Source organism: Suricata suricatta, chromosome 17 (genome assembly GCF_006229205.1).
Source record: "Suricata suricatta isolate VVHF042 chromosome 17, meerkat_22Aug2017_6uvM2_HiC, whole genome shotgun sequence".
NCBI classification, from domain to species: Eukaryota; Metazoa; Chordata; class Mammalia; order Carnivora; family Herpestidae; genus Suricata; species Suricata suricatta.
In genome coordinates this window covers 37,014,950-37,041,393 of record NC_043716.1, presented here as the reverse complement: position 1 = coordinate 37,041,393, position 26,444 = coordinate 37,014,950, and the positions used below count along the sequence as shown (strand labels likewise).

At 46.8% G+C, this 26,444-nt stretch overlaps 2 protein-coding genes across 2 annotated transcripts; both read left to right on the top strand.

Moving 5' to 3' along the window:
• Positions 1-15: 15 nt before the first annotated feature.
• On the top strand, positions 16-5,852 carry ORMDL3 (ORMDL sphingolipid biosynthesis regulator 3). The gene is made up of 4 exons (XM_029928833.1): positions 16-31; positions 2,775-2,974; positions 3,706-3,857; positions 4,256-5,852. Exons 2-4 carry the CDS (start codon positions 2,801-2,803, stop codon positions 4,389-4,391), a joined length of 462 nt encoding a protein of 153 aa, XP_029784693.1. The 5' UTR covers positions 16-31; positions 2,775-2,800; the 3' UTR covers positions 4,392-5,852.
• A 1,950-nt stretch (positions 5,853-7,802) lies between these two features.
• GSDMB (gasdermin B) lies at positions 7,803-19,730 on the top strand. The gene is given in 11 exon segments (XM_029927024.1): positions 7,803-7,858; positions 9,109-9,386; positions 12,241-12,382; positions 14,025-14,174; positions 15,191-15,234; positions 16,923-16,940; positions 17,629-17,800; positions 18,169-18,208; positions 18,210-18,309; positions 18,709-18,779; positions 19,219-19,730. Coding segments are annotated over 11 exon segments (1,215 nt in total). The 3' UTR covers positions 19,363-19,730.
• The last annotated feature ends 6,714 nt before the right edge of the window (positions 19,731-26,444 follow it).

The window sequence follows — 26,444 nt, the reverse complement described above, 5'->3', positions numbered from 1 at the left end:
CCAGCCCGGTAGGCTGGGCCAGAGCTGAGAGGTGAGCGACTGTGGCCCTGCGGGTTGGGCGGTGGGCAGAATGAAAATGGCATTGTGGAGTGCTGCCAGGGTCCCCATTGTTGGGGTCCAGGTTGTGGGCTTGATGTTTTGTGCTCTTCATCTCGAAGGCAAAAGATTTGCTGCTTAAAGGGCTGCCCCTTACTTGGGGGAAAGAGTGGGAAGCGCGCACCTGACAGCTGTCCTGGGGCGCACCGTGGCCTTGGCTTAGGTGCCAGACTGACAGGCTGGACAGGGATATTTATTTGTGGAGTCAGGGGAAGGGAGGGAAGGAGTAGAAAACAGCTACCAGCAAGAGAGTAGTTAACAGAACAGAGTTGCTGCAGGCTTTGGTTTGAGACAGGTTATGAAACCACATCAGGCCCTGCCATGCAGCCACCTGCCAGCTAGGGCAGCCAGAACTTTTCAGCCTCAGCTGCTGTAGGCTTATACTACTGGGTTCTTCTCCCTGTTTCTTTCCTTCTGGGTGAGGGGCAATTGTTTTTGCTTTTGTTTTTTTTTAACTAATGGAAGTGATATGTACCCTTAACAGTGCTTCCTGGCTGCCAGTCTTTTTCTTAGTTTCTTGATTTCTTCTGTCTTTTGGGGAGTCCTTCTGGGATTTCTGCTGTCAGGGCAGCTCGTATTCAGCCTTCAGGAAGACAATTCCAAGGGTAGCAGTTAGGTCCTAGGTCTTGGCCCCTCCTAGACTCATCATACTTCATTGGATACCCTGGTTCAGCCAGAAAGGAGTGTAGGATGATCTGGAATTCAGCCAAGCTCTTGGTACTGCTGGATAAAATACAGGGAACAGCTACAGGTCTCTGTACTCCCACACCTTTGTAGGTCTAGGTTAGGGGGAAGGGGAGGGAGAAGCAGTTTCTGGTCCGACTTGGGGAACTCTATGTCTCTCCTTACTAATAAATCCTTCAGAGGCCTCACTTCCTAGCCAGCTCCCCACCGCCCCAGGCTTTTGCATAGTAGTAGGTGTCCCAGGAGCCACATTAGGGTAACTGAAGCTCCAAGGCCCTGGGAAGGTAAACAACTGAGCTAGTCTCGGTTTTCTAGTTCCTTGGGTTTCTGTTAGGCCCAATTATCCAGCCTAATAGGCTGAGCTGTTGGGCCCCAGGAGCATTACTTCTAGGATGCACGCATGTGCATCTCACGCATGTTTGCATATTGGGAGAGTGTGTTGTGGGTCACATTTCCCCTGAGGTCTCTTTGCTTGGAGCTCTCTGAAAAGAGGAAACTTGTTCTCATTATTCTGGAAGTAAAGTAACAGATCCTTGAGAATCCTGGCTCCCACACAGGCTTGGCTGTGATCCTTGTCAGAGATAGATTGCAACTGAATCTGAGGGGATTTGTGGCAGCAGGGTGAAGGAGGTGGCCTTCTGGGCACTTCCCGGATACCCCTATCTGGGGGCCCTTTCTGCACCCCCAGGAAAGATGGGGTTGTTGCCATGCTGATGACTTAGGGTCTTTACCAGGCAGGACCTCCCCTCACCAAGGGAGGTGAGCCAGTAGAAAGCACAGTCTGTTCCCTCCTCCTGCTGGTTACAGGGCCCTTAGGGATTTGGGAAGAGCCAAGCTCTAGACAAGGGGCTGCTCATTCCCCTCTTTACATGCATCCAGGAATGGCTTGCATTGTTTCTTGGGCATCAAGGGCAGCCCGCCTGGTTCCTCCTGCTACAGGCCGTCTGCCATTGGAACTGGGCAAGGCAGTGCATGGTGCTAACTTATACCTGGAAACGGGCTTGGAAAGGAGGCGGAGGTGAGGATGGGTGGGGCAGAGAGGAGAGGGGCAGGAGAGAGGCCCCGGGTATAGTTTTGTTTCCTTGGATGGGGTGTGTTGATGTGGGTTTCAGCTGCCCATGGGAGCAGTAGATGTTGGCCATGTTCTCTATCCTCACCTCTCCTATTTTGGGGAAAAGGGCCCTGGTGGTTTGGCAGCAGAGTCATGGCATCACAAGGGTTAGCCTGAGTGGCTGCCAAGTGGATAAAACATCTTGCATGGGTTGTTTTGTGTCACCAAGAAGGAGGCCTCCAAGCCTGGACAGAGGTTGCTCCTAGTCTGTTGATTTCTCTTTCCTTCCACCCCCTCCCTACCCCCTCTTTCCACTCGATCAGTCTTCCTGGATCAAGGTTGGGAGAGACCCAGGATTGGACAGTTAGGGGAGATGGGTAGAAACAGTGACCCCAAATATTTCATTCACTGTTGCCTGTTCTCACCCCGCCCCCTTTTGTTAATTTTAATAGTGGCGGGAACACAGGTGTAGGAGATGCCCCTTATCAGGCCCTCAGCAAGACAGTCCAGCAGGGTTATGTTGAGTGATTCTGAGGGGATAGGCCTCTTCTCCCTTCCCCTGAGCTTGGTGGGAAGAGGGTCCTCATCAGAATGGAATGGAGGATGAGATTGGGGAGCAGGCAATGGTTTCTTTGCTCTGGGCTGGATGCCTCTTGATGGCCTATCCACCCAGGCAGCCCCAGTGCCTGGAGAGGCTCTGTCCCAATTGGACGATGTGTGGGGCAACCTGGTGCTTATCCCAGCCCGGCAGTGGGGAACGAACAGAGTTAAGTCCACACAGACTTTCTCTGGCATCTTTGCTTGCGAATCAAAGCAGCAGAACTGTTTGGAGTTCTTGGGGAAAGCGGTGCCTCCCTCCCTGTGGGATTTGGATGTGCGAGCGGGCAGGGTGGGGGACAGGGAAAGTGGTGTGACCTGTCTCACCTGTGCTGCTTGTTTGCAGAGCAGCGGCAGGAGAGGGGCAGCAGGATGAATGTGGGCACGGCGCACAGTGAGGTGAACCCCAACACACGCGTGATGAACAGCCGTGGCATCTGGCTGTCCTACGTGCTGGCCATCGGGCTTCTCCACGTCGTGCTGCTCAGCATCCCCTTTGTGAGCGTCCCTGTTGTCTGGACTCTCACCAACCTCATCCACAATATGGTGAGGGGCTGCCCACTGCCCGCCCCGGCCATGTGGGCTGCTCTTTGGTGGGGCGGAGGAGTAGGAGGAGCCCCCTCAAACATGGGCCAGATGTCAGGGTGACATGCTGACAACATTTGTCTGTCACCTGAGCCCAGGCCCAGCTCTCCTCTCTGCCTTACACTCCCCGCCCCCTTTGGGTTCCAGCCATGTGCACTCTGATAAGAGGACTAAAGCCTGCAGATTTGTCCATATCTTCAGGATGTGGGCCTGGAGGGAGGGCCACTGGGAGCTGAACTGAGGGCTCCAGAGAGTCCCCAGGACCCAGGCGCCCAGCCTGGCACAGAAATGGCCCTCTCCCGAGTCTGGATCCCTCGCCATTTTCCAGCCTGGCCCTTCTGCTCCCTCAGCCCCTGCCTGCTAGCTTGTACTCTTCCTTAGGCACGCAGGGGCCATTGGCTCATCTCCGCCCTGACGGCACCGGGGAGCTACCGCTGGGCCGGCTGGGCATTTCTGCAGCTGAGTTCTCCCCATGGCTTATCCTCATGCCAGGCCTGTCCTCTCACCCTGTGGGTCCCTTTCTTCTCCTGCCAGGCTCCCAGGTGCCCCATCCTGACCTCCAGCCCACATCCCTCTGCCCCTCAGGGGGAGGCTCCACATAACCCGGAGCGCACTTCTTTGACCTGGGTGGCGGAGCTGCACTGGAGGGCCTTTTGCCTTTTGTGTCCTCTAATGAAGGCCCCTTCCTCCAGGGCATGTACATCTTCCTGCACACGGTGAAGGGGACACCCTTTGAGACTCCGGACCAGGGCAAGGCGAGGTTGCTAACCCACTGGGAGCAGATGGACTACGGGGTCCAGTTCACAGCGTCTCGGAAATTCTTAACCATCACGCCCATCGTGCTGTGAGTGCCTTGGGTGGAGGAGGACACCAGCAAGCAGGCCACGGCCTAGGGAACCCTGGGCCCGGCCAGGCTTAAACCCAGCCCCAGCTCTGGCTTTTGGCATGGGAATGAGCAGAGGCAGGGAAGTTGGAGCATCCCCGGGTCTTGTGCTGAGCTCAGGCCTTGCTCCTCCCTGGCCCTGCATTCCTGCCAGTGATGTAAGCCAGACCTGGGCTAAATCAAGGGGACTGCGCCGGGAGGGACCTCTAGCCTGGGAGATCTTGCTACCCTGCTTCTGTTCTGGGGATCTTTCCCATAACTCCTCACCTGTTGGGGACCTGCCACTCCCCACCCAGGAGTGAGGGAAGAAGGGGTCCTCCAAATAGAGGCTTATGCTTCTTCCCAACCTTCCGACCCAGGTACTTCCTCACCAGCTTCTATACCAAGTACGACCAGATCCACTTCATCCTCAACACTGTGTCCTTGATGAGTGTGCTCATCCCCAAGCTGCCCCAGCTCCATGGAGTCCGGATTTTTGGAATCAATAAGTACTGAGGGTGCAGCCCCTTCCCCCACCTGGGATGGCAGGGGAAGGGTGAGGCCTGTGCTGTGATGCTGAAGACAGAAGGGTCTTCTGGATCCTGCTAGAGATGGGGGTCGAGCCTTCGGGCCCTAGTTTCCCCTTCAATTCCCCCGGTAGCCGACTTGACGTAGCTTGTAGTGGGGTTTGGGTGGGCCCCCCGGGTCTCTGACCCTTCCTGATTTTTTTTGATCTTTTCCTTTTGCCTTTTGGATAGAGACTCCGTGGGGGCAGTCATGGGATGGGCTGGGCTCCCGACCTGTGAGGTTGGGACAGGAGAAACCCCCTGCTCACTTGCTCATCCTCAGACTGCTAAAGCACTTTAACCCCTGCAAGGGGAGCAGGGGGGACGGTACAGCTTCTAGATTGGTTCACTTTAATTCTTACGTCTTTAGGATGACACTCAGTGTGTGCTCGTATGTGTAAAAGCAAGTGCACATGATGCCTCATCCCTCTGGGTAGAGAACTGCCTATTGCAAGTCTCATGCTTTTGGCAGCTCCCCTCCAGTCCAGCCTGGGTCCTGGATGGGGGCGGGGAGGGTAAGGAGAGAGGCTGGGTGTGGATGGCCTGGTCCCAGAGATGAGGGGGCCGCCACCGCTCTCATCTTGGCCTTGGCAGAGGTGGGGAGGACGGGCGGGGGCGGGGGGGGACAGTGAATTGAGACTTGGAAGAAGGGGCCCGTAGCTGCAGAGATTGGTATAAGGGAGGAGCATGGGGGTAGAAGCCAGACCCAGCCTCATTCTTTGGGAAGTGTTCAGGCTCGGAGAGTTCCTTTCCCCAGGCATGATGGTGATAATGGGAAGGGAGGCTTTGGAGTCAGGGGTGGGGGTTAAAGCTCCAGGGGTCGTGTGAGGAGTAGAGGGGCGTGGAAGTCATCGTTAGCACATTAGCACGCATCCGCTTGGACACTGCCTTGTGCAGTGGTGTGAGGGGGGAGGGGAAGCCAGGACAAATGATGAATGGGTGGGGCCCTTCATGCAGACTGGAACTGGTGCAGGGCCTCTTGTGTGTACTTGTGGGGCTACGGGCCACCCCCAGGTGGGGTGGGGCCACAGAATGGTCCCTGCTTCAGCAAGGTAGTGGAAGGATCCAGGAGTGACCTGTGGGCGCTGTCTCCTCAGCCTGAGATGACAGGAGATGGGCAGGAGCCTGCGTGTGGGCTGGAGAGGAGCCCCCTTTTTCCCCTCCGCAATCTGACCAGGGTCTGTGTTACTTTTGAAAAGGTGTGGGTGCCCCCCCCCCCCACCTCAGGGCCCTGAGGGAGGAGGGGAGGTCATTGATCCTGTTTCCTGCCTCCTGGTCCACCTGCCCCTCACCCCATGTATCATAGGGAACTTTCACCTCAAAATCTTTCTAAGCAATGTGTGAATAGGATTTTTACTCCCTTTGTACAGTATTCTGAGAAACGCAAATAAAGGACAATGTGTTCCTGTTTCCCCTGTGTCTGGCCTCTGCTTCCTGGAGGGCCCGGGGGGAGGGGGCCGGGTTTGGCAGGGGTTTGGGCAGCGGTTCCTGCTCAGGGCAGTGTGAGGGGCTCTGGGCTTGCTGGTCTTCCTGCTGCTCCCGGTGGAGAGAGCCTGAGGGGCTGGAAGGGGACCCGCAGAGGCAGCAGCGGAATCCTGCTCTGTGACCGGGCCTGGCTGTTTCTCTGTCAGAACTTCTGCCTCTGGCCTCCATGGGCTGGCTGAGCGATGGCTCGTGCGTGGCCCGGGAGTGAAGCCAGAGTCCCAAGGGGTGCCCAGCCCTTTCCTCAGAAGGCCTTTCCCAGCTCTTGCTTCTCTCCCCCAGTGCTCCTTCCCTGGGAGGCTGCATTTTCTTCCGGCCTCTCTGTCTTTGGAGCAATCTTCCTGCTTCCTCCCCTTGGCCATAGCATGAGTGGGAGAGGAAGAGGTAGCCCCCCAGGCCTTATTTAGACTCCGGAGGTCAGGAAAGGGGAGGAGTCCTTTAGTGGAGGAACTCTGATCTTTGAGGTTCTGGACCTTTCAGTGTGTCCTGTGCAGGGTCATGTGCTATTCCTAGGACAGGTGCAAAGTCCCAGGTAGATGGGAAGAGCTGCCTCAGGCAGCCTGGGCTCCTCTCTGGCTCTGGGCCTGCATCACAGTGTGTTTGGAGTGGGTGTTGGGAAGAGTGCAAGGTCTTTGTCAAAGTCTGCCGAGTGAGACCCACACAGTGCTGTGAGGAGCAGTACAGGCTCCCCGGGGCTCAGTCTTGAGGGTGGGGGTGGCCTGGGAGCTTCCAGGGACCTGCAGGAGTGCAGTCCGGGCTTGGGGCTCGGGCACACCAACCACAATCAGCATTCAAATCCTGCTCTGCCACTTACTAGACTTGTGGCCTTGCCAAGTTACTGCTCTGAGCTTCAGTTTCTTCCTCTGTTGTAGAAGGATAATAGGTGTTAGAGCTGTTGGGAGGATTAGCACAACACCTGCTATAGTAAATACTTAACACACGAGAGCCACATTAACATCATTATTGTTGTTACTACCACCATCATGTCTTTAAATGTGGTTTTGGAACTGAGGGAGACGGGCGCCAGGAGACAGGCCAGTCTCACTCTGGTGGTGATCTCTGAGGATGGAGGGGTGGAGGCCAGAGGGCTTGCCCTGGAGAAGGGGGTGGGTGAAGAGGACAGGTGGGGGCATCTCCCTGAGAGGGCTATGTGGGAGCATGTGGGGGGAGGGAGGCTGAGTCCTCCTTGCTGGCCAGCCTGCTCCCCACAGGTGTTAGCTGCTGTGGCTCTCAGTTTTCAGCATTGCCCATTACGGCATGGCATGTTGCTAGCTGTTTCCAGCTCTGTCGCTCTCTTCACACCCCTGGCACAACCATAGCCATTGGCTGCTGGCACTTGGATTGCATGCTCCAGTATGCCTCATTTTGCACCATTCTTTGGCCTAAAACTCACCTAGACTACATACCAGGTGAATATATATATATATATACACACACACACACACACACACACACACACACACTATATATATATATATATATATATATACACACACACTGACACACTATATATATGTGTATATATATATATTTATACATATATAAAATATATATTGTATATATATGTTTTCTATATATCTTACCTCTGGCCTTATCTGCCCAGCCATAATGTGGCTTATCTAAAGGCCTGAGAGGTGGGGCACCTAGTTCTTTCAGTTTTGTTCTTAGGGCTTCCCGAGACGTGGTGGCCAGGACCTGTGCAGAGCTCTTACAGAGGGAATTCTCACCACCTCCATTCCTGGTGAGCAGCTGAGGTGCGTGGCCCCCGAGATGGGGCTGTGGGCCCTGGGCACTGCCTTTCCAGGCAGCCAGAAGAATTCCCAGGCTGAGTGAACTGAGAGCTGGCCGCCATGATGGGGGCAGGGAAGGCGAAGGAAGCATGGGTGAGCAGATGCCTGGGCCAGCCAGAAGGGACTTAGGGGACGGTGGCCAGAGGTAAGATGGGGAAGTGGAGCCCCGAAAGCTTGTGAGGGGAGTCCTGGCCCCAGGAGGAAAACAGAGGAGCCTGAAGAAAGGGAAACAGATCTCAAGAGGAAGGAGCTGCAGAGTGATTGATGGAAGGGGAGAGGGAGAAGGATTTAGAGGTAAGAGCGCTGGAAGGGTCCGGTGTGGTGGGGACAAAGAGCTGCTGCTTGATAGGAACAGGGAAGGACTGCCTGTATCAGGTTGGATTTGGTAATGAGCCTAGGGAGGGTCTTGCAGGGGGACTAGGGGGGCACAGGGGCCAACTGTAGACCAGGAGAGGGTGAAGAGGAAAGTGGGTAGGGGAGAAGCCCCAGGTGGAGTTTTGGGATTCATTCAAGAGTAAGGGGACCTTTCAGATGGTGACGAGTAACTGAGGGGACAGGACCTGGGGGTGGAGGGCTATCCAGGGCACCTACTCCCAAGCCATTCTTGCATTCCATCCTTCCTCTTTCATTTCCTTCAGAGGCAGAGTTACCACGATCTCACTGGGAAATGGTTGGTAGGAGTACCCATCCAACTGCCTTGCAGAACATTGGGAGGGAAGCCCAGGAGTCAAAGCCAAGGGAAGAAGTAATCATGGGGGTTGGTAATGTGAGGTCTGGCAGCCCCTCATCTCTTCCTGGGTCCTCTCCTCATCAACACTGTGGGGGTCTGGCTGGAACATGGTGGGCCTGCCTTCCTACCCCTCAGGTCCTTCTGAGCGAAGGGGCGACTCTGATGTGGGAGATGCAGAAAACAGGCCTCACTCTTATTTTCCATTTGGGGTAATCACTTCTCCATCTTTCCTCCAGAAGGGTTCTATGAAGGGTGGAAGAGAATCTAACATTTGTGATCGTTACCCCCTTTGGGTGTGTAGTGACCACCTCACCTTTTAGGTTTTTTTTATGCTTTTTTTATTTATTTTTGAGAGACAGAGAGAGACAGCTGGAGCAGGGGAGGGTCAGAGAGAGAGGGAGATACAGAATCTGAAACAGGCTCCAGGCTCTGAGCTAGCTGTCAGCACAGAGCCCGACACGGGGCTCGAACCCACGAACAGTGAGATCTGACTTGAGCCGAAGCCGGATGCTTAACCAACTGAGCCACCCAGGTGCCCCCCACCTCACCTTTTAGAAACAGGGAAGCCAAATAATTCCAAGTCCTGATTGTTTTAGAACCTTTGGATCTTCATTGACCCCAGGCTGCCAAAGGGAGATTTAAAAACCTGAACCAATATCCCCCTTCCCCAAACTGAAGCTGGCTTATTTCCAGTTGGTCCAGGCACAACATCTAGCCTATTTGAGGAAATCACGAGTTGTGGTCCAAGAGATGGGTGCTGGAGGGGATATGATTGCTGTCAGAAGCATCCTTGACACTGACAGGTTTCACTGGTTCTTTCTGGTGTGCGGGAGGAGAAGTTTCTGGGGATGCCAGTACTGCAGGGCAGACCTCATCCTAGAGGGCTTACTGGAGAGAGAGGAGGGTAAAGGGCTGTTTGATAAGCTGGATTCTGGGCTCTAAGGTCAGGACAAAGGGGTAAGAGATGGCCAGCCAGGAGACTTCACCCACTCCTGCTCTACCACACTGTCAACTCCCATTGTCATCAACCATGTCAGCCAGTCAACAAAGAACTTGTATGTACTAGAATTTGTTTGCACATGTCCACACACCTCAGTTTAAGAAATGTATCAAAGATGTCAACTAACTGGAATTTAAATGGAAACTTAAAAAAAATGCAGAGAAGAGCTGCACGGGGAGAAAAGAACAGGGTAAGTAAATATCTATTTTCATTGAAAATGATTCCCAAATTGTCTTCCTTTCCCATGTTTTCCTTCTGTAAATAATTCACTTCTAAGTTAGCTGAGGTCTTCTGATGTGTTATGTTTATCATTTAGACGGATGAATAAACAGGCAGTTTGCTTAGTGGTTAAAAAAAGACTCAGGCCTGAGAGCTGAAGGCACCTGGTTTCTAAGCCTGGCGCTGCCACTTACCAGCTGGGTGACCTCTGGAAAAGTTGCTTTCTCTCTAAGTCTGTTTCCTCAGCTGTCAACTTGACAAGAATATTACAAGACTTAAATGAGATAAATTAAGTCATTTATTACAGCGGCTGCACAGAAGGGCGTTCAGTTGAAGTTCAACCCCATAGCTCTGCTGGTGGCTATTATCCCTCATGTCCCCTGGAGATCAGGACTGAATGGGTGAGCAGGACTCCCTGAGGGCTTGAGGGATTTCTAGAGGAGTCTATTCCATTCCCCTGCCTCCAAACTCAGATTATTGGATCACAGAAGCACCAGAGTAAATGTTGTTGGACCCTCACCCGCAGCCTTATTTCAGTGTCTCCGACTTCAGGGTAAGGACTTTTACAGCTCAGACATCTTTGCTACAGCCCATCTGGATCTCATTAAGAGAGGGAAAAGAATCCAAACAATACCACTGTATAATTTTAGAGCACCTGCCATGTGCCCGGCAGCCATTATGTGACCAAGAGCAGGGTCCAGATTACTTGGGCCTTTCCACAAGTGGTTTCATTAAACAAGTAAGGGGCTTCAGGAAAACTTTAGATGATCATTTTTCAAAGACTCTGAGTCAATTCTCTGACAAGGAAATTGCCAAGAGCCACTTTTCTAAAAGCTAGTCTCAAAAAACACCAGTTTGCAAAATGACCAGTTCACTGAAAACAGAAAAAAAAACCCCTTTAAACTAGGACGAGGGTGTTTTGCCATAATATTACTCCCCAGGGGCAGGGGGGGAAGCGTTAAGTACAGAAAAAAAAATTGACTAAGTCAGCTAACTTCCTTTGAGGGAAAGTCTGTCTGTTTGCATAAAAAATTCAGAGGCAGAGGTGAAACTAAACTTTTAAAAAATCCTTAAGGATGAAGTGGATGGGTAATTTGAATTGATTTTTAGCAACTTGGCCTGCTTCCTTTTCAAACAGATTATTTTTTAACTATATGGCACTGATGGTGTGGATAAAGTGTGTATAGGTTTTTGTTTTGTATTACTTGTTTTGTTTTGTTTTCCATTAACTAAAGTCCACGTACTTTATTCTGATTATCTTGGTTCTTACCTAATATCCTTTCTCTGTTCTAAGATCTTATCCAGGATACCACATTACCTTTAGTTATTGCATCTCCTGAGGCTTCTCTTGGCTCTAACAATTTCTCAGACTTTCCTTATTTTTGGTGATCTTGACAGTTTTGAGGAGTACTGGTCAGGCATATTATAGGATGCTTGTCCATTGGAACTTGCTTGACTTTTTTTTCCTCATGATTCAACTGAAGTAATGAGTTTTGGAGAGGAAGACCATTGAGGTAAAGTGCTATTCTCACTGCATCATATCAAGGATATGTGCTATCAACATGGCTTATCGCTGTTAATGTTGACCTTGGTCACCTGGTTGAGGTGGTGTTTGTTAAGTTTCTCTACTGTAAGTAAAGTTAGTCCCCCTCCCCGCTCCCCTATAGTGCACTATTTTTGTGCATAAGGGTTGATTTTTCTTTTATCCTGGATAAAGTACATGCAAATCTTTACATTGCTCCAGAAATAAACGGACCTTGGGATGTGAGTGTAACTCATACAGGACTGATTTGAGGCACCATTTCCAGTTCTGTCACATTTCCACCAGTTACAGAATACACTTTCCTCTGGAGATCCAGCAGTGCCTGACCCCCCAAACCTAGCTGTAGAAGTTCCTCCCCGTCTGTAGGTTCACATTTGGGAGGTCTGAGAGAAAGGCAGTCAGCTGGCAGCATCTCCACGCATGCTCCACTAACCCCGGCCCAGCAGCTGACTCGGAATCCAGGCCCTTATGAAAGCGCCCGATCAGTCTGGGCAGAGTTCCCACGGATAGGCGACGTTCCCGGATTGCTTCACTTTACACCTGCACAGTTCATACAAACACCAGAGACTGAACTCTGCTTAATTTTTATTTCTCAATTGGCGAGGGCTTCTAATTCTTTAGTTTTTCCTTGGCTTATGTCAGCCTCTCAGTTAAATAGGACTAGCTCACATTTATTGAGCATTTAATATGTGTGTGAAGCATTTTGCTGAGTGCTTAACTACATTGTTTAATTTCCTCAAGCACAGGAAGTAGGTACTATTAATAGTCTCCTTCTATGATTGAAGAAACAGATTCAAAGAGGTTAAATGACTTATCTAAGGTCCTTTGGTAAGAAGGTGGCAGAAATGGTGCAAACCTGGGATTATGTGACCCCCGTGATGACTCCTGATGAGCACGGCGTCTCCTGGGAGCCACAGCTGGAGGACCTCCACAGAAGGACAGGGGATTGTGGAGTGGGAGCCCAGGATGGAAGGATTTTCTGCAGAGAGATCTTTTGGATCAGCCTCAGTGTGACCTTTACCCTTCTCTTTCCAGGTCAAAAGGCTGAGTTCTAAGTTCTGGACATGGTAGACTCAAAGGGCATGTTGACAGTGAAATTATCCAAAGAAATCACAATTGCAGGGGCCTTCCATGGGTCCCACAAGCAGAGAATCAAGACATTGGAGACCTGGATACCTTAACAATATCTGGATTCCCTTGAGAACAGGTGAGGCTGGAGAGGGGAGCAATGGGGAGAGATGGGGGGAGATGCTCATTTTGGGCACCAGGGGCATCTGAGGTAGAGGTGCCCTGGCCAGTGCAGCCCCTCAGGCTCAACTCCTGGCACTCCCTGAGCCCACTCCAAGCCTCAAGCTTGGCCTCCTCTTCCCCCTTCTGGAAGCCTCTCATTCTTCCTGCATCAGCTGCCAGGAAACCCTCCAACGCCCGCCCCCTCCCCCCCTCTTCACTTGCATCCCTGCTTCCCTCCAGGGTGATTGATTCCTCTGGCTCGGGCCCAAACCTGCTGGTTTCAAGAGGCCACTCTCCTCTGCTCTCCTATGAGTTGCCCAGATCTGTGTTTTTGCTGTTTCACTCTGCCTCGTGGCCAGCCATGCCCCTCTCCCTCGGTGAATTGGGAATAGCTCGGGACTGGGACATGTTTTTCCCAACCTCTCTGTGTTTATCTCCAGCGCACAGTAGGTACTCACTACGAGACCTGAAGTGAAGCACAATGAAACCAGAGCACCTGTAGACACTTCTTGCACTAACCAAGTGCCGCAGAGGTTCTGATGGTTGAGGGCACGGTGCTCCCAAGGGACTTACAGGGACATCGCCAGCCCTCCCCTCAGCAGGCATTGTATTGTTGGTGTGGTTGTTTTCTCCCCTGGCTGAAATTGTTGGAGAGTGTGGAGCAGCTCAGGGGAGGCGACTCAACCTTTTTCCTGACCTAGCCCTCCTTGAGTGAAAGGATACCTTTTGTTTTTCCTTTTTAGTTAAAAAGTGAAAGGCCACCACTGAAATTTTACTGGTCCTTTGAACTACTCCTCTCTACCATAGTGTTGCTGGCAAGGGGTCTTTAGATGTTTTCAAAGGGAGCTCAGTTTTTTCTAGAATGCCTGTTGTTTCTAGGATGAGGCTCTGTGGTGTGTGCCTATAGAGTGGGGGCAGGGAGGTATTAGGTAGGGGGAGGTTAGCAGAGGCAAGGATGTAGGTCTTCCTTGAGGGTTGGTTTTTTTTTTGCAAATACCAGAAGTTCCATTAGGCTATTTTTAGTCACAAAACGCATTTCCTCATGGAATCAGAAATGCCTTCTGGAGCCCAACGCTGTGGGCAATGTGGCCAGGTCCCAGGGACCAGTGTGAGGAGCTGGAACCCTATTGCCCAGAAGTGGGTGTGATGATCTGGGAAGATGCCTGTCTCAGTGCCTTGGGAAGGGCCATTGCTTTGGGCTCATACCAACTAGGGTTTGGATTTCAACTCTACACTTACTAGCTGTGTGACCTTGGACCATTTATAACCTGTCTCTAGGCCTCAGGTTCCTCATGAAAATGGGTACAGTCCTGCCTACACCATAAGTTTGTGCTGACGGGTGAAATGAAATGGTGTGTGAAGTATCTCAGGTGCTGGCACATTGTAACCTTCCACAGATGTTAGTGAGTTCTCTTCCCAATTCCCACCCGCTTGCCCCCATAGTGGGTAAAGTGACTATGATGGGGGTGCCACATTCCTTGGTTCTCCAGCCCTAGAGACCCTTAATCTCAAATAGGAACTAGCTGATGGAGAGGGAGAAATGTCACTCCTGGGAGCCTGAGCTCTAATCTTCCCTCTGCTCCCTCCAGCGAGTTGAAGAGAAAACTACCTATTTTGTTGCAACCAATCTGGAAAGCGAGAGCAGACCTACATCTGGTGACAGAGACTCTGGAGACAGCAAGGAAGGAAACCCTGAAAACTGAATGGCAATCTATGTTGTGGAGCCTGATGAGTGCAAGGCGAGGGTCCTGGGAGGCAGGGCCTGGGAGAGAACCAGGCTTGGCCCACCCCCGGTAGGTCAGGGGAATGCCAGCCCAGACTCCAGGCTCTTCGGTGTTCTTCGAGACCTCCCTGAGCAGTCTGGCCTTCTTATGACTTCTCTTCTTGCCTCAAGAAAGTGCCTGTGGCATTGATAAGTCCCTTCCGTTACTCTCTACTGATGCCCTGTTTTTATTTTCTTCTCAGCATTTCCCATGGTTCATAATTACGTGGGGATTTTTTGTTTACTCAATGTCTGCCTCCCTTTCCAAGATACAGGAGGGCAGGAGCCACAGTGCCTGGAATTAAAATGTCCTCAACAGACATTTATTGAATCAACAGTGGAAACAACATGAGTTTTGGGGTTAGATGTGGGTTCTTATTTCAGCTCAGCTACTGGTTTAGCTGTGAAACTGGCTAAACTACCTACTAATCCTTTTTAAGCCTCAGTTCTCTCATCTGTAAAATGAGGATTGCTTGGGAGATCAAGCAAGATAATTATGTAAAGCACCTAGGGATTAATCACTCTGAATCCTTTTCCTAGCACCCAAGGTCAGTAACCAACCCCCTAAAGCGGGTCCTGGGCTATTGAGTAAAGCAGCTCATCTTTCCCAACATGGAGAGAGTGAGTAAGCAAGGCCTGGTGGGGGCAGGCTGGGTGGGGGTAGATTCAGCTAGACTCTGTCAGTCTAGAGGAGCCCTGGGGAGCTTGATCGTGGGGGGAAGTTCCAAGGAAGGGGGAGGTTCAGGGCTGGGAAGAAGGACTGAGGCTTCTTGCTCAGACACCCAGGGTTTGCCCCATCAAAATGCTAATCCTCCCCTAGCTAGAGGTGTTAACTCCTATCTCTTTCTGAGCATTTATTTACTTATTTGTTTGTTTGTTTCCTTTTGGTGAGGGATGGGATGTAAGAATAGGGGAGAGATATGAAAGAGGAATTTACAGAGAAAGAACTTGTATTTCTGATAACTGGTCCTCCCTCTCCCTTTCTGGCACTAGCTTACATATTTGTTTCTTGGGTAACACAAAATCCTTTCCAGAAGGTGAATGAATGGCTTTTAGGCCTTCTGTTCATCATTCCAGAAAGGGCAAGGATACTATTTTTAAAAGAAGGTAACAGACTGCCCAGAATTATAGGGTTATCAGGGTAGAGAATGGAATAGGATGCACCCAGGGGTGGGGACCATGGTGTGAGCAGGAAAAAAAACCTGCCCGTTGGAAAAGCAGGTTGGATTATGTGTTGGCCTTGGGGTTTCCAGACTCTGATAACTTTGACTCGCTTCATGAAGGTTGGTGTGCTGGATCCTGGGGTCCCAGCCCTTATGGAAGGCTTAGTGACCTGGGAAGCATAATTGTATTACATGTCGAGTTCTTACATGGTAGTGCTGGCTGTGAAAGGACCCCTGGAACTAGGAGTAGGAGGGTCTCAGGGTCTAGTGGCTCTGCCACTCACTGGCTCTGTAGCCTCCTGAGCCATGCTTATCCTGATGTTAGCATGAATGGGTTAGACTAGAAGATCCCTGTGATTCTGAATGTTGCTTCCTCTGGGATTTCATAATCTTCCCCTGGATCCCAGAAGGGTTTTACTGCCTAAGAGGACTTGGGAAGGAAGGGATAAAAAGAGGTCTAGAGGTAGTAGAAAATTCAGAAATGCCCAGGTATAGAAGTGGCTGATTCAGCCTTGGCAAGGTCTTGCTAACTCAAGAGTGAATCTCTGTCATGTAAAGTGCTATGCCTGGGTGGCTCAGCTGGTTAAGCGTCCAACTTCGGCTCAGGTCACAATCTTACAGCCCATGGATTCAAGCCCCGCATACGGTTCTGTGCTGACAGCTCAGAGTGTGGAGCCTGCTTCAGATTCTGTGTCTTCCTCTCTCTCTGCCCCTCTCCTGCTTCGGCTCTGTCTCTTTCTCTCAAAAATAAATAAACATTAAAAAAATAGGGGTGTCTGGGTGGCTCAGTTGGTTAAGTGTCTGGCTTTGACTCAGGTCATGATGTCACGGTTCGTGGGTTCGAGCCCCATGTTGAGCTCTGTGCTGACAGCTAGCTCAGAGCCTGGAGCCTGCTTTGGATTCTGTGTCTCCCTCTCTCTCTGACCCTCCCCTGCTTGCACTGTCTCTCTCTTTCAAACATATATAAAAAACATTTTAAAAAGTTTAAAAAATAATAATAAAGTGCCATTAACAGGGCTACCTGGGTGGCTCAGTTGGTGAAACCTCTGATTCTTGATTTTGGCTTAGGTCATGATCTCATGGTTCGTGAGATCAAGTTCTGTATTGGGCTCTGTGCTGGGTGTGGGGCATGCTTGGGATTCTCTCTCTCCCTCTCTCTGCCCCTCTTCCCTTGCTCCCACATTCATGTGTGCATGCTCTCTCTCAAATAATTAAACAAACAAATAAAGTGCCATAACAGAGGAGGCAGGAGATAGATTCCAGTCCCTGCTCTGACCCAAATTTGCTGAGTGGCTGACGACCTGTTTTACCCTCTCTGGGATTCTGTTTCTTCAATTATCTAGGCATAATCCTATGGTTGTCTGTGTCTAAGGATGTAGGAAGGGGTCTGCATAAATAGTGCTTTGTCATTTACATACAATGATAGGATATGGCCTCCCTGGCATGGGCAGTGAGGGCTCAGAGTCCAGGAATGAAAACTCCCACCACTGGGAAAAGAATGTCCAGAGAGAGGATTGGAAGTGATCTGAAGACTCTCTGAAATTATCTTCCTTTCTTTCCAGAGGAAGATGGTTCATCTTACTTAAGGATGGAAGCCAGCTATGTTCAGTGTAGCTGCACACTCACCCTTGAGCCTCCTGGCTTCCAGGACTTCAGCTCAGGTGGGAGAGCTGAGTATATGTGTACGGTGGGGAATGTGGGAGTTCGGGAGAGAAGGGTAGGACAGTGCTCAAAGCAGGCTTCAACTTTAGTCTGAAGGTTGCATCTGTATCCTTAAACATGGTGGTTCTCACTGATTATATGTGGACATCACCTGGGGGACCTTTAAAACTAGTGATGCCTAAGTCTCCTCTCTAGAAATTCTGATTTAATTGATCTGGGGATGTGATCTAGGTATCAGGATTTTTAATCACTCCCCAGGTAATTCTCATGCACATAGTTGAGAACCACTGGTCTAATTTTCTCTAAATCCTCAGTGCTGCTAGTTTGGTCCAGAGACTGCACTTTGAATGGCAAGGACTAAGTTTGGATTTATTGGAGGTGGAAAAGAATTTGGGATTGGTACTCAACTGGGGATGAGCTGGGAAGGTGAAGGTGGGGTTAGCAGAAGGCAATGATGGTGGATGTCTGGGAAGAAGGGTGCTTTATTTTACCCGGAAAAGATGAGAAGGAAAGAGATAGAGAAGTGGTCTCATGAAGAATGGGGTCTACAGAGGCCTTGGTAATAATGGTGCTTGTTGGCTGGGTAGGCTGGAATCTTAATTGCTGCCCCTACAGGGAAATCCTTGGGTTTGGAGGATTTCAGAAACATGAAGGAGAAGGTGCAGGACATGGTGAGAGGCTTCTAGGATCTGACTGAGGAGGAATAAAAAGATGTGCTAAGCTGCCTCACTAAGCACCTCAACAAGGATGGGCAGCAACAGAATCTAGAACAAATAGTAAGAGACCCAGGAGGGGTGCCTGGGTGGCTCAGTCAGTTAAGCGTCCGGCTTTGGCTCAGGTTGTGATCTCACGGTTCGTGGGTTTGAGCCCCCCGTCGGGCTCTGTGCTGACAGCTAGCTCAGAGCCTGGAGCCTATTTCAGATTCTGTGTCTTCCCCTCTCTCTCTGACCGTCCCCTGCTCATGCTCTCTCTCTCTCTCAAAAATAAAATATATATAAAAAAAGAAGTGCTTTAAAAAAACAAAAAGACCCAGGGAAGACTTGGAGCAGGGAGAGGGAGGAACCAGCAGGAAGGGCAGTTGCCACACTGAAGACTATCTGCTATAGTGGGAGTGGCGCTCATCTCCCCTGTCTCCTGGCCCTCGGCGTCTGAGGTCCCAATCTCTGGTGACCTACACATGGAGGTCCAGTAGGTCCTCTTGTAAGTAAAATAGCCTTTTTAGTGCTGCTGGGATCTCGGTAAAAGCATGTACAGAATCCATTCTGGATGTCCTGGATGCCTTGATTGGTGAGGAGGGATCTGGAAGTATGCTGGTGTGCAGGAATTGTGGCGCAGAGGGGTCTGTGGGTATTCAAATCCTGGGAGGAAGGCAGCGCACGCTGTCTCTTACATCTCATGAAGGACTGACCTTCACACTTTAGAAAATAGCTATTTTTCCCAGACCCGGGATTGGGGGATGCCTCCTCGACCCTCCTGGCAAGTCTGACCTCCTGCAAGCTAAGAGTGAAGCAGGATCCATTGCAAGAGCCCATTTGGAATAACTCATTTATCACTGCCAGGGACTCTCTGGAACCTCCTTCTGATGCTTGTCCCCGTCTGATGAAACACTGAAGCCCTGTCCCACTGTGTGCTTCTTCTCTCTGCCAGCAACCCTCTTGACTCTCTTCCCCCTCCCCCCACCCCCAGAGATGTCTGAGGAGCAGCCTCTTGTGGCTGAGGCCCTGGTGAAGGGGACCCTGTCTCTGTTGAGAGGCCAGGTAAGACCCCCTGGACTGACAGCCAGGGTCATAGTAGAAGTGAATGCCAGTGCTCTCCAGGGGCTCAGAAGTCCCCGGGTATAGTCCTTCCTACTTTGTATTCTCTGTCAGCTCGCATCCATTCAGCTGGTTTGTGGCAATTCCCTGGAACACATAGTTTCCAAGACAACTCGGGAAGGGCTTTATAGGCTCTGTTGCCTGCCTGTGGGCAAGAGGGGAGTGGAAAACTGTTAGTCCCAGGATGGCAGTGCCAACACTGATTAGCAGTGCCTGTCACTGTGTTGAGAAGCATGAGGCTCTCCAGGCCCTGCAGGAAAAAGTGCCTTTATGGATTATTACATCTGCCATGGCCCAGGATTAAGGAGTGTGGCCAAATATTTGCCATTTCTGGTATGTTTCCTTTTTCCTAGCTTTTACAGCCTCATGTGTTTCCTTCTAGGTGGAGTCTGTCCTGGAGCAGAACTGTGGTGAGCAGTCCCTTGACATGGGTTGTGACCCTGAGGCAAGACTTCTCCGTGCCCTCTATGTTGCTGTTTCCGTCCTGCTGCAGTTGGGTGAGAAGCCGACGTCAGTGTCTTCCTAACTCTGTGTTAGCTCTTAAACCATTCTGGGTGCTCCCCTCCCAGGCCATCCTCCTTCTGTACCCCAATCACTAGAATGATGTCTTTATAACAAACAGCTGACTTTTCTTTGATACATCCCATTCCATACATGATAATGCCCCCAAATCAGCCTGCATTATATGCATGGACTTCTAAGAGTGGCAGATTGGTCATATTTTCTCTCCTTCTTGAAATCTCACTAAATTAAAGCAATAGAACCCACAATGTGTAAACCCACAATGATAAAGAGAACAAGGCAGCAGATAAGAGATTCTGACACATCTTTGGAAACTAGCAGGTTACTAAAGGAGTTCGCGCCGGGAGGTGTGGGCCTGAGATGTGCAGGAAGTGTGGGAGGAGACTTCTCTTCTCTCATTTTGAGCCTTTTCTCTTTAATATTTTTAAGACAAAGTAATTAAAAGTAAAAGAAACATATCCTTGTTGTATAGCATTTCAAATATTTCTCAAAGTTGGAGGTCATCTCCCCTTCCTTCTCTAATATAACCACTGTTAACATTTTGGGGTATGTTAACAGTCTTCCTATGAAGCAGTGTTTGAAATGGTAATTTAGGAGCTCGTGGGTGGCTCATTCAGTTAAGTGTCCAACTCTTGATTTCGGTTCAGGTCGTGATTTCATGGTTTGTGGGTTGAGCCCTGCATCGGGTTCTGCACTGACAGCGTGGAGCCTGCTAGGGATTCTCTCTCTCCTTCCCTCTCTGCCCCTACCCCACTCATGGGCATGCTCTCTCTCTCAAAATAAATAAATAAACCTCAAAAAAATAAAATGGCAATTTAAACATGAAACTAGGATGATATAACAAATTTGTTTTCTATTTTTTGTACTAGAGTTATTTTTTCTTTTAAACTTGTAAAAATATCATATGGAACAAGAATTCTTGTGGATGCTGTTGGGAGTATAGATTGGTCAACCACTTTAGAAAACTGAAATATCTCCTAAACACAAGCCTGTGAGCTGGCAACTCCACTTTCTAGGCACATACCCAAGAGAAATGAGTGCATGTCTTCACCAAAAGACACACATTTACAAAAACATTAGCATAAGAGCCCCAAGCTGAAAATTACTCAACTGTCCAGTAACTTTAGGATAGATACATATACCATGTCATATTTATGCAATAAGAACAAATTACAGCTATACATAACAATATGGATGACGTCTGCAGACAATGCTGATGAGTAAATGAAGTCAGACACAAAAGAACATATTTATATTTGGGTCCTCTGAGAAGCAGATGCCAAACTAGAATTAGACATGCCAAAGTCTTTTTAAGGGAAGAGCCTGTGAAGAATAAAGGGAGAGGGATGGCAAGCCTTCGATGCAGGTTTAAAACCTGTGAAAGGAGAAAAGAGGGAAAGAATGGAGTAGGAAGAGTCTCAGAATGCAGGGCAGTTCTGAGAGTCTCAGTCAAGTTGACCAGAGCAAAGGTTGTCTCCTGGAGGAGTCCCCATCAGGCAGAAATCGCCAGGCTCTAGGATCTCCACCATGCTAGCCTTTGGCTGGAAGCAGCGCAGGGGGGCTTGATCTCAGGAGGTAGATCTACAAGGCAGCAGCTAGAAGTTCTTAGTCAATCCTGCTTCCTGCAGCAGGTTCTCCTAAAGAAAATCTGAGTGCATCCTCCATGGCCACCGCAATACTGTGTGATCCCATTTACATGAGGCTCAAGAGCAGGGAAAGTTAATCAGTGGTGTAGAACTCGAAATAGCGGTTTATCTTAGTAGGAATAGTCTTAACTGGGAAGAGGCATGAGGGAACCTTCTGGGGTACTGGAAATATATAAAGATTCATTGAACTAACATTTAAGATCAGTATACTTCACTGTATTATATATCAGTTAAAAGAAAGGTTTTTTTTTTAAAGTACATAGTATATAATTTCATGTAAATGAAGTGAAAACTGAATGATGGTGGAGAAGCCCAAATAGTGGGGGCAGTATTGGATAGGAAGGGGCATGAGGGATTCTTCTGGGGCATTGGAAATATTATATCTTGATTGGGATAGTGTTTATGTGGATGTTTACTTGTATAGACATTATTAAGCTATACATTTAAGATCTGGGCACTTTAAGACTTTTTTTTTTAACTTGACCTTAAGCTGTTTTTTTTTAACCTCAATACAAATGTTAATTTAAAAACATAATACATATACTTGAACATACTTGAACAAACAGAAGAATATAAAAAAGTTAAATAAAACTTTCTTCTCAAATCCCTTTACCTTATAAGCCTAGTCCCACATTCTTAAGACAGTCACTGATTTAGTTTTTGTTTGCTACTATTACAACTAAAAATGATATTCTTATATTTGTTCTTGATTTATTAATTTTAGATAGTATTTATTGGCTTCCCAGTACTAAGGATGACTATTGGAGAAAAACAGACATTGAACAAGAAATACAAAGTACGAAGAATATTATAAAAAAATGCAAGGTACTTATGAAACTGTTTAACAAAAAGTAAAAGGGTCCAACATTGTCCTCCAACATTGTCCCCTTCCCTCTTTCTTAAATTCTGATTACAGCCACACGAAACTATTGGCCTTTTATTTGAGCATGCCATCTACTTGTACAATCACATGCTTTTTAATTTTTAATTTTTAAAAGATTTTTTAAAAAGTTTTTTATGTATTTGAGTAATCTCTATGCCCAACGTGGGGCTTAAATTCATGAACCCCAGATCAGGAGTCACATGCTTTTCTGACTGAGCCAGTCAGGCACCCCTACAATGATATGATTTTTTAAAATACAGGTTTGTGGGCATATGGGTGGCAGTTGGTTAAGCATCCAACTTTTGATTTTGGCTTAGGTCTTGATCTCACCCTTATGAGATCAAGCCCCAAATCAGGCTCTGTACTGAGTGTGGAGCCTGCTTGGGATTCTCTCCCTCTGCCCCTTTCCCCCTTTTTTTCTCTCTCTCAAAATAAATAAACATTTTAAAATACAGGTTTCACTCTCCCTCTGTGTAGATTACTTTCTGCACCTCATCCACGCTTTACACTGCAGTTCAAATATCCCTCCCTTAGTAGTCATCCCAGTTACCCAGAGAATTTGGATACTTCTGTATGACCCATAACACATTGAGTACCTCTCTATTATGGCATTCATCATATTGTACTCAAATTATTAGTACACTGTTTTACTAATGTGAACGTTTCTGGAGAACAGGGTTTAAATCTAGTGTTTCTTTGTTAGGGCTCAGTAAACAGTTTTTTTTTCAGAAGTGCCTGTGAGCTGGGAGAAGTTTGGGAGACATATCCAGAATTTTATAAGGCTGGCTCAACCTCAGAATTACCAGTTGTCACTAATAATATTTTTTCTTTTTTTAAAATGTTTATTTTTGAGAGAGAGAGAGAGAGAGAACGAACATGAGTTGGGGAGGAGCAGAGAGAGGGAGACATAGAATATGAAGCAGCCTTCAGAATCTGAAGCAGCAGAATCTGAGCTGTCAGCACAGAGCCTGATGTGGGGCTCGAACTCATGAACCACAAGATCATGACCTGAGCCAAAGTTGGACTCAACTGACTGAGCCACCCAGGTGCCCCAAGAATTTTTTTCTGTCCTCTCAGTGTCTCACCAAGGGAGTACTTGTCTACTGGGTTAGATTGAACTAACTCAGAAGCTTGAGGTTCATATTTCATCTGATTTCCTTCACCTCACATTTCTGATTCCAACGTGAAGTTCAATACATCAACTCATATGTCTGTAAAAGGAATTTCCTATACCAGCAGCTAAAACTGGTGATAGAGATGCCTTTGAAATGAGGGCAGTTGCAATAGTCATTATTTGAGCTTGGAGAGATATGGGAGACTCCACTAACTCTCACACATTCTTCATAACTCTTAGCTCAAACAATACTCCCTTCTTATAGTTTCTCTATCTCTCCAGGCTGGATTAGAGACTTCCAGACATACTGCATTTACCCTTTTAGGGAAGGAAACCCTTTTGGAGAAATGCTAGTTAATCCACCTGGGTACAAATATGATCCTATGCAGTTGGATGTCTTGGGTAAGGGGAAAACTACTTTGTAGGAAACAAAATTAGGAATTTATTGATTTTTCTCCTAAGATGTTAGAAAGGGGCATTGTAAAGAAAAAATGGAGAGAGAGAAGCACAGGCAAGACAGACAGAGGCTGAAACTGGGCAAGGTAATAAAAATTTCCAGATATGACACAGGTGAAGAACATTCAAGAATGGTGATAGCAAACGTGTTTCTGATAAATAGTAAGCTAGATTATTTCCTCCAGCTTTCCCACAGAAAACAATTTAAAATGTTGGATTAGACAATTTAAAAACATTCATAAAAAGCATCTAATTGTTGACAAGAAACTGACAAGAAGCTCAGGCCAAAATAATTAAAAAGGAGACCCAGGGAGATAAGTGAGGTATCAGAACACGAATGTAATTTTGCCTCACATGAAAGTGACTGAGATTTACAAATCCAGACAAATTAGGCCTTTGCTTTGGCCAGCATTTTGGACTGATGAGTCTCGAAGTCAAGGCCAAGGATTCACAAAAGGTGGGGAATCTAATTAAAGGAGATCTCCTTATTAACTGGAATCTCAAAGGGCTACATCATTGAGGTAAGACTGAATGAATCATCAAGAAACCCATAACTCTTGCCTCACCTGCAGGGAAGACTCTTGGTATTGGATAAAGGGGTTAAAGAAAAAAAGAAAGGAAAAAATTCTGAAATGTGGCATAGGCTTGTGTTTTTAGATAACTTAGCCTGGATTTGCATCATCTGGGTGTTTCAGATAATCTCAAATTGCAAACTTAGTTTGTGAGTGTCCAGGATTGGTTGTGTCCCTAGGTGCTAGTCAGAATTAAATACAGGTCTTTCTGGAAGAAGTCATCTTCATTTCCACAAATAATTTTTTAAGTACAATGAGTTATTCACAATAAATAATATCAAAGTACACAAGGAAATGAAACAAGAATAAGCAGAAACAAAAGCAGAAAGAGGCATAGAACTACATATCATTATTGGGATTATTAGCCTAGATTATAAACATACTTACTGCATTTAAAGAAATTTTAAAATGAGCTTGAAAAATCAATAGCAAGAAGAAACTATAAAAGGTCACCTATCATATTTGTAAATGGACCAAATATAACCTTTAGAAATGAAAATTTTGATCCTTTAGTAAAGACTTAATGAATAGGTAAAAGAATATATTGGAAATACCTGAAGAGAGAGTGAAATTGAAATCAGAGAAAAATGCTCAAAATATTGAGAGACAAAAGATGGAAAATATGGAGTGAGGTCAACAGATATGGAGGATAGCATGATAGGTACTAAATATGTTCAATCAGAGTTCCAAAAGAAGGAGAAAATGAGATTAAGAAGAAGACAATATTTGAAGAGATGATGGTTGAGAATTTTGCAGAGCTAATGAAAGATACCAAGCTGTAGATTCAAGAAGCTCAGTGAATAACATCAATATCTAGAAAAAGAACTCCACATCTAGACAAGTCATAGTAAAATTGCAGAACAATAGCAAAGACAAAATGTTAAAAGTAATCAGAGTAAAAGATAGCTTGTCTTCAAAGGAGTTATAGCTTAACTAAAACTCACTTTAAGAGAAGTCATTTGATGATGAAATTATATCTTCTACGTGTTGAAATAATTGCCAACTAAAATTTTATACAAAATATAGTTTTAGCAAAACTATAAGAACAAAGGTAAATACAGTTATTTTTTGACAAACAAAAATTGGGAGAGATTTCCACCAGTAAGGTCTCAAGAAGTAAAACTCTTGCAAAAGAGAAGAGACCCAAGAAGAAAGGTCTGAGATATAAAAAGTAATGAAGAACAACAATCACAAAAAACTAGTAAATATATGGTTAAATCTAAATGAACAGTAACTATATATAAAAATAATAAAATAATATTAACAGTGTCTTTTGGGGTTAAGTAACAATAAAATAACATGATATATTGAAATTAAAGTGTTCTAAGGGTTTATTTTATGTGGGAAGATAGAAAAGATGTTGCCTCATTTGGACTTTGATCATTTAGTATGCATGCTCTAGTTTTTAAGATAACCATTAACAAAATAGAACCAAACCAGTTTGGGGAAAAATACAAAAAAATGAGGAAAGAGAAACCTAGAACAGATGAAACAAATTAAAAACCCAAAGGGAAATATGGAATGAAATGCAAATTTTTAGAAACTATATTGCATGTACATGGGCTAAGTGAACCAGTAAAAATGCAAATATTGTCAGAATGGATAAATGTATCTATTCACTGCTTATGAGACATATCTAAGACATAAGGGCATAAAATATTGAAAATAAGAGGATAGAAGTATATTGGAAATGTAAATACTAACCGAAAGGAAACTAGTGTGGCTATATTAACATTAGACAAAATAAATTTAAGGCATAAAGCATTATTAGTGGCAAAGAATGCCATTTCACAATAATAAAAGTTTCAATGTATCAGGAACTTGTAAAAATTTTGAATTGTTATGCACATAATAATATAGCCTCAAAATACAGAGGACAAATATTGGCAGTTGAAGACAAAATAGTCAAATACACAACCATAGTGAAAATAACATACTTCCCTTAGTAATTAATAGAACAAGCAGCTAAAAATATCAGTAATAATACAGACATTTTAAACAACATGATCAGCAAACTTAGTAGACATATTTAGAAAGCTGTGCTCAACAGCTGTAGAATATATATATGCCTAGAACATTTATCAACGTTGTCCATATGTTCAGCCATAAAATAAGTTTAAACATATTTCAAAAGATTGAAATCATACATATCATCTTCCCTGAGCCCAATAAAATCAACCTGGAAATCAGTAAGAAAACATTATTAGATATCACCATATTTCAGGAAAGTAAGGCACATGTTTATAAATAACCTATGAGTCAAGCAAGATATCCTAATGAAAATCAGATTTTTTGTGTGTTTAACAATAAGTAAAAGATACATATCAAACTTGTGTGATTAAGCTAAAGCCATTTTTTAGAGGAACAAATATGTATCACCTTAAGTATTCATGTTAGAAAAGAAGAAAGACCAAA

What these genes read in the sequence shown, in the direction of transcription:
- ORMDL3 (XM_029928833.1), top strand. Translation starts at nt 2,801, where the DNA reads ATGAATGTGGGCACGGCGCACAGTGAGGTGAACCCCAACACACGCGTG. An exon ending in CCAACCTCATCCACAATATG is followed by an intron (nt 2,975 to 3,705) that starts GTGAGGGGCTGC and finishes CCCTTCCTCCAG; the next exon opens with GGCATGTACATCTTCCTGCA. An exon ending in ACCATCACGCCCATCGTGCT is followed by an intron (nt 3,858 to 4,255) that starts GTGAGTGCCTTG and finishes CTTCCGACCCAG; the next exon opens with GTACTTCCTCACCAGCTTCT.